The sequence below is a fragment of the Muscardinus avellanarius genome, assembly GCF_963383645.1.
Source record: "Muscardinus avellanarius genome assembly, chromosome: 13".
Lineage (NCBI taxonomy): Eukaryota > Metazoa > Chordata > Mammalia > Rodentia > Gliridae > Muscardinus > Muscardinus avellanarius.
In genome coordinates, this window is record NC_137799.1 from 39,315,140 (window position 1) to 39,329,873 (window position 14,734).

The 14,734-nt window shown below is 45.2% G+C and overlaps 1 protein-coding gene across 1 annotated transcript in view; it reads left to right on the forward strand.

Annotated features, from left to right (window-relative positions):
* The window catches only part of GNE (glucosamine (UDP-N-acetyl)-2-epimerase/N-acetylmannosamine kinase), a gene marked incomplete at its 3' end in the record, with an annotated part of 36,356 nt that extends 23,555 nt beyond the window's left edge, over positions 1 to 12,801 (forward strand). Inside the window, exons 7-11 of the mRNA XM_080708655.1 lie at positions 2,932 to 3,061; positions 3,743 to 3,964; positions 7,348 to 7,530; positions 11,736 to 11,852; positions 12,566 to 12,801. Coding sequence (XP_080564781.1) covers positions 2,932 to 3,061; positions 3,743 to 3,964; positions 7,348 to 7,530; positions 11,736 to 11,852; positions 12,566 to 12,801 — 888 coding nt within the window. The remainder of the gene's footprint in view (positions 1 to 2,931; positions 3,062 to 3,742; positions 3,965 to 7,347; positions 7,531 to 11,735; positions 11,853 to 12,565) is intronic.
* Between the last annotated feature and the right edge of the window lie 1,933 nt (positions 12,802 to 14,734).

A 14,734-nucleotide genomic window follows, 5' to 3' on the forward strand; every position in this document is an offset into this window, starting at 1 on the left:
TCAGTATGTGGTAACAGCAAGTGGAGTGTGTGGATCCTCCTGCTTCCGCCTCCCTAGTGCAGGGATTACAAGCGTGCGCCACCATGCCCGGCGCCTATTTTATTTTTATTTTTATTTTGAAACAAGGTCTTGCTAGGCTGATGAGTCTCACTACTTGCTGAAGCTGTCCTTGAACCTACAATCTTCCTGTCTCTGCCTTCAAAGTACTGGGATTACAGGTGTGTGCCACCATGCCCAGCTAGTAATTTTCTTTTCTTTTCTTTTCTTTTTTTCTTTTTTTTTTTTTTTGTGGTACTGGGGTGGAACCCAGAGGCTTTCTACCTCTGGGCTATACTCCCAGACCTATTTTTTATCCTTTATTTGGAAACAGGGTCTCACTAAGTTGCTGAGAGCCTCACTAAGTAGCTGAGGCTGGCTTCGAACCTGTGTGATCCTCCTGTCTCAGCCTCCCAAGCACTGGAATTATAAGCTTGCGCCACCACGTCCGGCTCCAGCTAGTAATTTTCTGTATGTGAACTTGTAGACAAAGATTTGAGTTTTCCTTTAGGTGAATGTTTTTCAACTCTGCTTGTGTATTAGTATTACCTGGAAGCTTTTAGAAAATATAGATACCTGGATCCTACCCCAGCCAATCAGTGGGAATCTCTGGAGATGAGCAGTAGGCATCAGTATTTGTTAAGATGATGTGAGACTACAATGCACCAATAGAAGTACATAAAAATAATTGTTAAGAGCCGATTCTGACCCACAATGGAGGTTGAGAAGTGCTCCCCTAGTTCATTTTTCTTTTTTTTGGCACTGGGGATTGAACCCAGGGTCATTGAACTGCCAAGCTATATCCCAGCCCTTTCATTTTTATTTTGAGACAGAGCCTCATGAGTTTTCTGAGACTGGCCTCAAACTTCCTGTTTCAGCCTCCCATCTGCTGGGATAATATCTTGTTCAGTACAGTAACTTTCAAGAATAATCGAAGCCGGCCATGGTGGCGCACCCTTGTAATCCCAGCATTTGGGAGGCTGAGATAGGAGGAACGCGGTTCGCAGACAGCCTCAGCTACTTAGGCCCTTTGCAACTCCGTGAGACTCTGTTTCAAAATAAAGAATAAAAAATAGGGCTGGGGGTGTAGCTTGGAGGTAGAATGCCCCTGGGTTCCATCCTCAGTGCTGAAAAAAAAAAAAAAAGAATAAAAAGGAGGGTGGTGGGGGTGTTGCCATATTTTTTAATAGTGTTAGGAATTGAACCCAGTGGCATTCTACCTCTGTGCTACACCCCCAGCTCTATTTTATTTTCACTCACTAAGTTGTGGATGGTCTAAGTTGCTAAGGCTGGCCATGAACCTGTGGTTCTCCTGTCTCACCCTCCCAAGTACTAAGATTCCAAGTGTGAGGAATCACCACTGGCTTTTGCTCAGGCTGACCTGGAACCTCTTATCCTCCTGTCTCAGACTCTCAAGTACTAGTATTTGGAGTTCTTTGCCACCACACCCAGCTACAAAGAAAATTATAAAACTTTACTATAAAATATAAAGGCTTGAAAAAGTATTCTTGGTGAAAGTACTAAATATTTTTAAAATGTCAGCATTTCTCAAAATAGATCACAAATTTAACATAATTTTAGTCAATATTTAAATAAAATATTAGGCCGGGTGTGGTGGGGCACGCTTGTAATCCCCACGCTTGGGAGGCGGAGACAGTAGGATTACACAGGTTCGAAGCCAGCTGCGTTGGCTTAAGAGACCCTGTTTCCAAATTTAAAAAATATAAAAAATAGGTCTGGGAGTGTAGCTTGTAGGTAGAAGGGTTCCATCTCCAGTACCACCAAAAAATAAATAAATAAAATAAATTAAATTTTAGTCAGCATTTAAAATAGTGGTAATTTTAAAAGTTTAACTTTCTTCTGAAACATACTTAATACTTAAATGATCTTGGAGTGGTGTCACACAAGTAATCCTAGCTACTCTGTAGGCTGGAGCAGGAAGACTGCAGCTTTATTAAGGCCAACTTGGGCAACTGAGTAAGTCTCTATCCCAGAATAAAATAAAAAGGTCTGAGGATGTAGCTCAGTGGCAGAGTGCTTATCTAGCATGAGAGAGACGCTGAGTTTGTCTCCAATATCAGAAAGAAAATAATAATAATAATTATAATTATTTTATTATAATATACAAGTGAGATGAGCAAAGAAAAATGTAAAAACAAGAAGAATTAGGAAGAATTACCCCTGTTTGGTATTAAAACATCATCAAGCATAGTGATCTATTTGTTTTTTGTGTTTATGCAGTACTGGGGATTCAATCCAGGGGTGTTCTACCTCTGAGCTATAGCCCTATTTTATTTTATTTTGAAATAGAATCTTGTTAGATTGATAAGAGTCTCTCTACTTGCTGAGGCTGTCCTTGAACTTGTGATTTTCCTGTCTCAGCCTCCCAGGTACTGAGATTACAAGCATGAGCTACCATGCCTGGCTAAGCACAGTGATTTAAACAGTGTGGCATTAGTGCCAGCCAGCATGGAAATTTATCCTTAGTAAATTGAGTATTCTTACCATTTTTGGCTTCAGTTATAGGAGATTAAAACTCAACTAGTTAGGATAACTACTTAGTTTCCTCAGTATTTAAACAAAATTTTGTAAAATTTTGAAAGTAAAATATGCCTTATAATGCCCTAGATTGAGATTTGCCAGCATTCACTTAAGCCTTGAGAGAGACTCATCTTCTTGGCTGTGTAGTTGTCATTGCAACAACAGCCCTGTGTCAAGGTGGATTCCCAGGAAATTGCTTGGCTTGTAACAGGACGCGTGGCTCCCTCCCCAGGCAGTCACCTCAATCTGCAGTGCCTGCACCATAGCCATGTCTGATTGACCGAGAAAAAGCTTAAAAGAGTCACAGCTTATCAAGCATAGATCTTACTGTTTATTTTTTTTTTTCTCGTGTAGGGTGAAATAGTTAAGAAGTATACTCAGTTCAATCCTAAAACCTATGAAGAGAGGATTAATTTAATCCTACAGATGTGTGTGGAAGCTGCAGCAGAAGCTGTAAAACTGAACTGCAGAATTTTGGGAGTAGGTAAGAATGTAAATTACAAATCCAAGAAACATTCATTTAAATGTCTATTAAGCCAGGGGGGGGGGCACGCTTGTAATCCCAGCATTTGGGAGGCTGAGACCAGAGGATCAAGGTTCGCAGACAGCCTCAGCTATGTAGTGAGGCCCTCTGCAACTCAGTGAAACCCAGTTTCAAAATAAAGAATAAAAAATAGGGCAGGGGGTGTAGCTCGGAGGTCGAATGCCTCTGGGTTCCATCCCCAGACCCGCCCAAAAAAAAAAAAAATGTATATTAAATGTATATAATCTACTAAGTTCTGATGCTTGACTGAACATCACATCATGGTACAGAGAGCTCTGGGTCCTGTCTAGACCCCAGGCAGAGGGATTTCCTGGTATACCAATAAGCATTATGGGAGAAGCACTGAAGGATCTACAGATCTGTGGGGGCTATATATTTAGCTCAACTGCCTGATACTTCCTTGTGATATTGATGATGTTTGTGTTGAGATCTTGGGTGAATTAATTATTTGTGTATGTTTGCAGTATTGAGGATTGAACCCAGGCCTTCCATGTGCTCATCAAACAGCTGTACCACTGAGCTAACACCCCCAGCCCTAACTTGTGTTAGAGCTAAGTAAGTTGGTGTGGTTTCCAGGACTGCTAATTGGAATTATTTTCCTGTGTTTGTGGTGGAGCTCAGGCATTTCCACAGGTGGTCGTGTAAATCCTCAGGAAGGAATTGTGCTGCATTCAACCAAACTAATACAAGAATGGAACTCTGTGGATCTCAGGACCCCACTCTCTGACACTCTGCATCTCCCTGTGTGGGTAGACAATGATGGCAACTGTGCTGCCATGGCAGAAAGGAAATTTGGCCAAGGAAAGGGGCTGGAAAACTTTGTTACTCTCATCACAGGCACAGGTAAGAGGGAGGAAGGCTGCCTCAGGAGCTGGGTTGCATGTTGGGACACCTGTCTTGACCTGCATTTTCAGCTTGTAGGTTCTGTAGGTGAGCCACCGGTGGGCGCCTAGGGCCTTCTCAAGTTTCTTCTTGGTATGCATGTGGCCTTCTAAATTCTGGGAGCTTGTCAGAGCTATTCAGTTTCTATTCCTCACAGCTTCTCAATCCTCCGATTTTCCTCCCAGTCTTCTTGGTTCTCTTTTACATGTCCCAACTGCATTCTAGTCAGCAGAGACTAATAAGTTTTACCTTTGTTTTTTACAAATATCCCCTATGTAACTCCCCTCCTCACTGCGATGGTTCCCAGTTAGATGAGATAAATCAAGCCCTTTGAACTGGCCTTCCAGGGAGCTATCAACTGACAGACACAATTTTTGAGTACAGGTACTATTATCTCTACACCAGTACTGGGAATGTGGCCATGTTCAAGGTCACTGCTAGCCTGGGTGTGGGTAATGGAACGAGGTGTGCCTGTTTCATTGATTGGCTGCCCACCAAATCAGAATCTGATCTGCCTCTTTGACAAACTGTATCATTTATAATAGGCTTTCATTAGTTTACTGAGTAGTGAATGCCTCTTTTTTTTTTCCTTTTGGTACTTGGAACAGAACCGAGGGGCAGTCTACCTTAGAGCTATACCCCTAGCCCTATTTTTTATTCTTTATTTTGAAACAAGATCTCACTTAAGTTGCAAAGGGCCTCACTAAGTGTCCAAAGCTGTCTGCAAACTCTGATCCTCCTGTCTCAGCCTTCCAAGTACTGGGATTACAAGTGTGCACCACCACAGCCAGCTTGGTGTATGCCTCTTTAAAATCTTAAACTGGCCGGGCGTGGTGGTACACTCTTGAAATCCCCGTGCTTGGGAGGTGGAGACAGGAGGATCTCGCACACAGGTTCGAAGCCAGCTGTGCTGGCTTAGGAGACCCTGTTTCAAAATAAAAATATAAAAAAATAGGTCTGGGAGTGTAGCCCGGAGGTAGAAGGGCTTCCAGGAACCCCAGTACCCAAAAAAAAATATCTTAAACTGCACCACAGAACCATCCTACCTGACCACCTTCAAATTAATATGATAGTTGTTTTCAGTCTTGACTTTCCTTGGGCTTTTCTCAGCTACTGATTCACAAAAGAGCAGCAGCAGGAGGCAACAGCAGAGGACAAAGGAGAGGCATACGCTTGTGCTCCTCCCCCACCCTGCCTGTGCCTAGAATTTATTTTTTATTTTTTATTTATTTTTTAATTTTTTATTTTTTTGGTGGTACTGGGGGTGGAACCCAGGGGCTTTCTACCTCCGGGCTATACTCCCAGACCCATTTATCTTTTATTAGAAACAGAGTCTCACTAAGTTGCCGAGAGCCTCACTAAGTAGCTGTGGCTGGCTTTGAACCTGTGCGATCCTCCTGTCTCAGCCTCCCAAGCATGGGGATTACAGGCATGCGCCACCACGCCCGGCTTAGAATTTATTTTTTAAATGAGGCAACATTTTAAATGTGGCAACATTTGGTCTTATCTGTGCCTAACCTTACAACTTGCGTGTGCTTGAGCTCTCCACAATATAACCTCTGCTTTAAGCTCACGTCCTTTAGCCCATGTACTTCTTCCTCTCCTTGTTGCAGCTGGACATGGTTTTAGCCAGCTTTGATACCATTTCCTAGCTGAGGGCTGTTAAAAGCTGCACATCTTAGGGGTGGGTATGAAAGACAGGACAGCGTGTGTGCGTGTGTGTGTGTGTGTGTGTGTGTTGAGGGTGGAACCCTCCGGGCTACACTCCCAGACCTTATACTTTATTTGGAAACAGGGTCTCACTAAGTTGCTGAGAGCCTCATGAAGTAGCTGAGGCTGGCTTTGAACCTGTACATTCCTCCTGTCTTAGCCGCCCAAGCGCAGGGATTACACGTGTGTGCCACCACGCCCAGCAGACAGGACAGCTCTTAAAGAGCCTTCTAAAGCAAGATGCCTTTTACTCCTTAGTAACTCCTAAACTGCATTATAAGAGACAGCCATTTATATTTGTAACATTTGAATTGAATCATAGATTTTTCGTTATGGTAGCACCAAGAAGAGGCAATATAATTTTTATATTCTCTGCTTCAGGAAGCACAAGAAAGACTTTTTTTTTTTTTTTTTTTTTTTGTACACTCCCAGCCCGGTTTTTAATTCTTTATTTTGAAATAGGGTCTCACTGAGTTCCAAAGGGCCTCACTAAGTAGTAGCTGAGGCTGTCCTCGAACCATGATCCTCCCATTTCAGCCTCCCAAATCCTGGGATTACAAGCATGTGCCACCATGCCCGGGTAGGAATTTTTTTTAGGAAGTGATTTTTTTCTCCCCTGGTACTAGGGATTGAGCCCAGGGTAACTTTACAACTGAGTTATATTCCCAGCCTTTTTTTTTTTGAGATAGTCTTGTTAAATTGCCAAAGCTAGCCTTGGACTTGCAGTCCTCCTGCCTCAGTCTCCCCAGTAGTTGGGATTCCAGGTGTGCACCACTGTACCCAGCTGGAGGTGATCCTGGGGAGGGAGAGTGAAACTGGGGAAGCCATTAAACGCTGGCTTTATCAATCCTCCTCAAAGGCAGTGGGGCTGAAATCTCCCAGGACCTCAAGAAGCTGACATAGCACTGTCCACAGTCATCCACTCAGATCTGCTGGCTCCTGCCTCACCTGGTTAGGGTTGCCTGTCAGCACTACCTGCGTGCCCTCACTGTGGTGTAGAGGCCGTGGTGGACAGACAGACACATCAAGTGGGTGTATCGTCTGAGTCAGATGCCCTGAACTGTCTGCAGCAGCTATATTTGAAATCATAGTAAGCTAAGCAAATGTGAACAGGGATAAAAAGATCTACTAAGCGCCGGGCGTGGTGGCGCACGCTTGTAATCCCCGCGCTTAGGAGGCGGAGACAGGAGGATCGCGCAGGTTCGAAGCCAGCTGCGCTGGCTTAAGAGACCCCGTTTCCAAATAAAATATATAAAATAGGTCTGGGAGTGTAGCCTGGAGGTAGAAGGGCTTCCAGGAACCCCAGTACCACACACACACAAAAAATCTGCTAAAAATATTTTCTTCCAGCTGAGCATGGTGGTGCATGCATTTAACTCCAGTACTTGAAAGGCCGAGATGGGAGGCTCACAGGTTCATGGCTAGCCTCAGCAACTTAGGGAGGCCTTGTTTCAAAATAAAAAATTAAAAAATAGGGTCAGGTGTGTAGCTCAGAGGTAGAATGCCCCTGGGTGTTTCAATACACACACATGCACACACACACACACACACACACACACTTTCGCTCCCCCCCCCACCCCCCGCAGATGAGGCAGTGCCATACCATAGCTTTCTGTTTTTTTCTCTCCCTGCAGGAATTGGTGGTGGAATCATTCATCAGCATGAGCTGATCCATGGAAGCTCCTTCTGTGCTGCAGAACTCGGCCACCTGGTTGTGTCTCTGGACGGGCCTGACTGTTCCTGTGGGAGCCATGGGTGTATTGAGGCATATGCCTCTGGGATGGCCTTGCAGAGGGAGGCAAAAAAGCTGCATGATGGTTGGTGCTTTTTTTTTTTAAGAGTTAAGTGACCAAAGAGTAGACAAGTGTCTGAAGAGATCTGAGATCCAGGCATGGTGGCGCAGGTTTGTAATCCCAGTACTTTGGAGGCAGAGACGGGAGGATCATAGGTTTGTGGCCAGCTTCAGCAGCTTAGCAAGACTCTCAGCAACTTATTGAGACCCTGTTTCAGAATAAAGAATAAAATAGGCTTGGGACGTGGCTCAGAGGTAGAATGCCCCTGGATTCAATCCCCAGTACCACACACACACAAATAAAGACACAGAGAAAACTGAACACTGAGGTCAGAACTCAACCTTTCCACTTCCAGAGAAAGAGCAGGCTTCCTCCAGTTGCTGTCCATAGTGCCCTTGGCCCTGGCCCAGATTAACACCCTTTTTCCACAGGGGTAGAGACAGAGTCTAGAGCTCCAGGCCAGCCGGGAAGGTTTTTCCACTTTTGTTTTCTCAGCCATCAGTACAGGATGGGTGCTTACTACACACTGTAATGAAGAAATAAATAGATGAACATGCTACAGTTTTTTAACTCTTAAGACAGCCATTTGAATTAAAGCCATTTGAATTAAAGGCATGTTTGAAAGTCAGGATGGTTTCTAATCTAATGCAAGACAGATTGGCTTACTCTCATGACTAGGTAGCATGCCAGATGCATCGAGAATGATGGGCAAGGAGCACAGGTTTACGTACGCAGCACACGGAGTTTCCTTCCTCGCCCTCCAGCATGGGGAGGGAATGCCGCCATGCCTTCCTGGTAGCTGAGGGTCATCAGATCCAGGGAATTAAGCAGGTTTGGATAACCAAGAGCTCTTGCAGGCACAGAAACAGTGGAGTGGTGCATAAAGGACAAGATATGGCATAGTATAGCAGAGGGATTGCCAGGACCAAGAGGTCAGAGAAGCCATTAAATATATTAGGGAAGCCAAGTGTAAAAGTACTAGGGCACACACTTGTAACTCCAGTATGTAGGAGGCTGAGGCAGGAAGAGCGCAGTTTTGAAACCAGCCTCAGCAACTTAGTGAGGCTCTCAGCAATTTATCAAGTCCATGTTTGCAAATAAAAAGTAAAATAGGGATGTAGCCTGGGTAGAAGGCCTATTAGGTTCCATCCCTACCACCATCACCACCACCACCACACACAAAAAAAAGAAAATTAGGGAAAAGACCTAGATCTGAATTTATTATTGTTGTTGGCACTGGGGATTGAACCCAGGCTCATTCTACCTCTGAGCTCTACTGCCAGTACAATTTTTTATTCTTTTTTTTTTTTTTTTTTTTTTTTTTTTGTGGTACTGGGGTTCCTGGAAGCCCTTCTACCTCCGGGCTACACTCCCAGACCTATTTTATATTTTTGAAACAGGGTCTCTTACGCCAGCGTGGCTGGCTTCGAACCTGCGCGATCCTCCTGTCTCCGCCTCCCAAGCGCGGGGATTACAAGCGTGCGCCACCACGCCCGGCCCAATTTTTTATTCTTTAAAAAAATTTTTTTGTTGTTTTTGCAGTATTGGGGATGGAACCCAGGGGCATTCTACCTTCGAGCTACACCCCTGGCCCTATTTTTATTCTTTATTTGGAAACAGGGTCTCACTAAGTTGTGGAGGGCCTTACTAAGTAGCTGAGGCTGACCAAGGACCTGGATCCTCCTGTCTTAGCCTCCCAAATACTGGGATTACAAATGCGTGCCACCAAACCCGGCTCAATTTTTTTATTATTATTATTATTATTTTTTGGTGGTACTGGGGGTGGAACCCAGGGACTTTTCTACCTCCGGGCTATACTCCCAGACCTATTTTATACTTTATTTGGAAACAGGGTCTCACTAAGTTGCTGAGAGCCTCACTAAGTAGCTGAGGCTGGCTTCAAACCTATGTGATCCTCCTGTGTCAGCCTCTGAAGCGTGGATATTACAAGTGTGCGCCACCATGCCCAGCTTATTCTTTATTTTGAAACAGGTTCTCACTAAGTTGCAGAGGGCCTCACAAATTGCTGGGGCTGGCCATGAACCTGAGATCCTCAGCCTCCCAAGTACTGGGATTATGAACATGCACCACCAAGCCTGGCTAGATCTGAATTTTAGATACTTCTGTAAAGTGTAACTTTGTTTTGTGGCAGGGAAATGGCAGCTGAATGGAGAGTGGCTGTAAGTTAGACAGTTCTAGAGTGACTTCATTTTTTAGTTGGACAACTCAAGGCTGAGAATGCAGCCTGTAGGAGGAACAACAAGTGGAAGATGATTGTTGGGTGATTGTGGGGCATCCCTTGGAAATGACTGGGAGGCAGCTAGACACAGGCCCAAGGCTCAAGAGAATGACTGAGCTAGAGAGAAGGAGGGCATCACTGGCATGGAGGTGGTGGTTAAGCCTGTGAGCGAGACCAGGAGTGAGGCAAAAGGTAGACTCAGGATGGAATCCTGAGAGGCATCAGTATGTGAGGGCAGGGAGCAAGATGGCAGGAAAGCCAGAAAAGGGGAGCTTCACACCACCAAAGCAGGGAGGGTGCTTCCAAGAGAGAGTAGTGCGTACTGGCAAGTGCTGCCTTTCTTGTGAGTGTAGTGGGGATTGAGCCCAGGTACGTTCTACCTCTGCCTTGGCCCTTTTTACTTTTATTTATTTTTTATTTTTTGTGGTACTGGGGATGGAACCCAGGGGCATTCTACCTCTGAGTTATACCCCCCATCCTATTTTTTATTCTTTATTTTGAAACAGGGTCTCAGTAAGTTGTGGGGGACCTCACAAGTTGCTGAGGCTGGCGTGGACCTGAGATCCTCTTGTCTCAGCCTCCCAAGTACTGGGATTACAAGCATTGCACCACTATGTGTGGCTGGCCTTTTTATTTCAAATCAGAATCTCACTAAGCTGCTGAGACTGGCCTTGAACCTGTGATCCTTCTGTATCAGCCTCCCAAGTACTGGGGATTACAGCGGTGCATCACCACACCCAGCTTAAGCCATGCTTTTTTGTGCATCAGGAAATACAAATACATCATCTGGTGCCCTTAAAACAGTTCCTTTTTGAACCTTGGTTTCACTATCACTCCCCTAAGGAACCTGTTAGATGTCTTTTTTCCTAATTGTTTCTCCCCCACAGAACTTTCACACCACAGGTATATTTTGTCGTGTGTGTGTGTGTGTGTGTGTGTGTGTGTGTGTGTGTGTGTGTTTTACATGTAAAAATGAGTTTTTTTTCCAACACAAATTTATGAGGAGATAGTGGTGGGACTACTGGTTGGAATGAAAATACAGGAAAGAAGGAGCAGGCCTTGCAGTAAGGGACCTGAAGAGGTGGGGAGAAGAGCAGCAAAGCCAGGTGGGCAAGAACAAAGGCAGGCAAATACTGATGGATTTATAGGTAGGGGCAAAACAGGATCTGGTAGCTGCCAGGCCCGGGATAGTTGGGGGGACATCATTTGGTGTGTGGGTAGCAGTCCACACGGTAGGAGATTTTCTTCCTTCACAGCACTAGAGGAGCAATGGGTCAGGCTATAGCTTGGTTTGGATTGGTGATGGGCAGAAAGACAAGGACTAGAAATAGTAGAAATACCTATTGTTACTTAGCACTTACTCCAGCCCCACTATACGTACTTTGTCTATTATCTTGTTTAATCCCTAAAATAATCTTTGGTGTTAATGCCCCAGTCTTTGGGTATATTTTGAAACAGGTTCTCACTAAGTTGCAAGGGCCTCACAAATTGCTGGGGCTGGCCATGAACCTGTGGGATAGAGGTAAAGTGACATGGACAGGTCCGTGCAGCTAATAGTGGCAGCGCTGGACCCGCATCCCGGCCTGTCTGTTCCTCAGCCACTGTGGCTTACTGCCGTAGAACCCCGAGGACCCTGGCAAGCGGTGTAGCATTGCGTTAGGGTGGATGAGAAAGGCACCGAATGCAGGAGTCATCTGATAACTTTGGGGGCCAAAGACTGCCTAATACTGGAAGTAAGATGCGCAGGAGCCAGGAGGGCAGAAGGCTCTGGTCACACTTAATCTTCCAGCTAGGGAAGTTCTGGGTTATGTACAATCTAAACAGGTAGCAAGAGGGCAACAGAAGCTTTAGGGACATTTGTGAATGATGGCTTTGCAGTGTGAACAGAACACATCTTCTCACTTGGGGGCATGCCACCCATAGACACCAGTCTCAGCTTCTCTTCCCCTGGGGCTGCAAGCAGCTCAGTAATGTCTGTCTCTCCTCTCAGAGGACCTGCTCTTGGTTGAAGGGATGTCAGTGCCAAAAGACGAAGCTGTGGGTGCGCTTCATCTCATCCAAGCTGCAAAGCTGGGCAATGCAAAGGCCCAGAGTATCTTAAGAACAGGTGAGTATATGGTTCTGAGCAGCCCTGCTGCAGGCACAGGAGCAGCCTCCAACAGCCCAGTGCTCCTGCAGAGAGCCCTGTTTCCCTCTGCATGGTCTGTTCTGAGGTGGTTCTTCTACCTACTGAGAGTGCAAAGGGAAATGCACTCAGGTATTTGGTAGCACTGCGCACGCATGTGTGTGTCTAAGCCCTAGTCTTATTATTTTTGAACAGTCTCACTAAGTTTCGGAGGCCTCACTAGGTTGCTGAGGCTGGCCATGACCTGTGATCCTCCAGTCTCAGCCTCCTAAGTTCTGGGATTATAGGTGTGTGCCACTACACCTGGCTAGACCTTGTTTCTTGAAAAGGAAAAGAACTCACAAATAGCTTTTAAATACTGCCTCCCGCCGGGCATGGTGGCACATGCTTGTAATCCCCGCGCTTGGGAGGCAGAGACAGGAGGATCATGCAGGTTCGAAGCCAGCCGTGTGCGCTGGCTTAGGAGACCCTGTTTCCAAATAAAAACAGTATAAAAATAGGTTTGGGAGTGTAGCCCGAAGGTAGAAGGGTTTCCAGGAACCCCAGTACCACCAAAAATAAAAAATAAAAAAAAAAATAGTGCCTTCCACTCCATCATCTGAACATATTTACCATTACTAGCTACTAGCTCTTTTCTCCCTTCTTGCTTGGTGTATTTGATTCATTCTCTCCTGGCAACTTTTGTTTTCTGGTAGCTGGAACGGCTCTGGGCCTTGGGGTTGTGAACATCCTCCACACCATGAACCCTTCCCTGGTGATCCTCTCTGGAGTGCTGGCCAGTCACTATATCCACATCATCAAAGACGTCATCCGCCAGCAAGCCCTGTCCTCTGTGCAGGATGTGGATGTGGTGGTTTCAGATTTGGTTGACCCTGCCCTGCTTGGTGCTGCCAGCATGGTTCTGGACTACACAACTCGCAGGATCCACTAGGCCTCCAGGAGTGGATGGACCATGATGTGAGCGCGCCTCGTAGAATCAAGGTCTCTTTTAGATGAGCATTTCTTAAAAAGCAGATTTAGTATTTTACTACAGGCAATGTTGGCAGAGTGTTTTTGCTTTTTGTCTCCTCTTCTAAATTCACCTTTCCCCTTGCCCATTTCTGTAGATGCTGCTCTTTCTAATGTTTTCCTAATAAGGACCATTTTAGCACAAAATCCTGTAAGTTCCAGTCACAACTTCCTGTGCCAAGAGGAGCCATAAAGATAGAACAGGAAATGGTAGAACTCTGTTCACTAACTTACCACTCAGACCTGCAGGCCTGCTGTGGGAGGTGAGCTTCATTAAGGAGTTTGGGTTAATAACCTTCTTCCTCTAGCCAGGTATGGTTGCATATACCTGTAACCTAGTACTTGGGAGGATCACAGGTTGGAGGACAGTCTCAGCAAGTAGTGAGACTCTCAGCAACCTAGTGAGACTCTGTTTCAAAAGAAAAAATAAAATTAGGGCGGGGGGGGGGGTGTAGCTCAGAGGTAGAACACCCCTGGGTTCAACCTCCAGTACCAAAAAATAAATAAACCTTCCTCCTCTATCCAAAGCACAGGAGGTCCAGTCAGGGAATAGAAAAATCTTACCAGAAAAGGCTTGTGATAACTTTTTTTAAGCAGCTTTATGAACATGTTTGGTAAAGTGTACAATTTGTTAAGCTTTGACTAATGTATAGTCCTGCGAAACCGTCACTGCAGTCAAGACAGTGGACATAACCAGTGTGGTTGCACACACCTGTAATCCCATCTATTCCAGACCCAGACTAAAAAGGGCTGGGAATGTAGCTCAGTGGTAAAGAGTGCTTGCCTAGCATGCAGGAGGCCCTGTGTTCAAGCCCCATCATTAAAAAAAAAACATTGGACACATCTGTCACTCCTTAATGTCTTTGTTAAAAGACGTTAGCTGGGCAAAGTGGTGCACCCCTGTAATTCCAGTACTTGGGAGGTTAAGACAGGAGGATCATAGGTTTAAGGATAGACTTAGCAACTTAGTGAGCATTTCTTTTTCAAAATAGGGGTGTGGCTCTGGGTAGAATGTCCCTGGATTCGATCCCCAGTAAAACACACACACACACACACACAGTGTGTGTGTGTGTGTGTGTGTGTGTGTATAATTGTTATGCTAGCTGACTTTGTAAGACTTTTGACCAGAAATCTGAACTGCAGTGGCCTTAGTGACCATGTCCTTATCTTCTTGGAAGCCATTAACACTTAGAGCTTCTGAAAGGGGACTGACTGTCCCAGCAGGGTCTTTGCTGCAGACTTTGTTGGTAGCTGTGTTGCACATGACCCCTGAGTTTCCGTGAAGGCCGTGTTTGCATGTGTTATCCTGGAGCCCAGATCTGTGATTCAGTAAGAATCTATACTTTTAGAAGTCAAAGTTTTTGTCTGTTCATTGCAACCTGGAAGAAATTCTGACAGTCACCACTTACCAAGTGCCTTCTCTGCAGGGCTTTGAACTAGGTGCATCATACACATTATCCTGAATTCTCACAACCAGTAAGTATTTGAATCCCCATTTTGTAGAACTCAAAACTTACCCAAAGCTACTCTTAGGAGAGGATTTGATACCAGGTCCCTCTGTTTTTTTCTGCTAAGCCATACAACCTCTCATTTGAAAACTACTTTCAAAATGCTAATATATTTTAATTTACTCCCAGCTACCAAAAGCATCAGTATCTGATTTGTGCTGGGCATGGTGGCCCATGCCTGTAATCCCAGTACTTGGGAGGCTGAGATAGGAGGCTCATAGGTTCAAGGCCAGCCTCAGCAATTTAGCAAGGCTCTCAACTTAGTGAGACCATGTTTCAAAGTAAAAAGTAAAATAGGGCTGGGGCATAGCTCAGAGGTAGTATGCCCCTGGGTTCAATCCCTAGTCC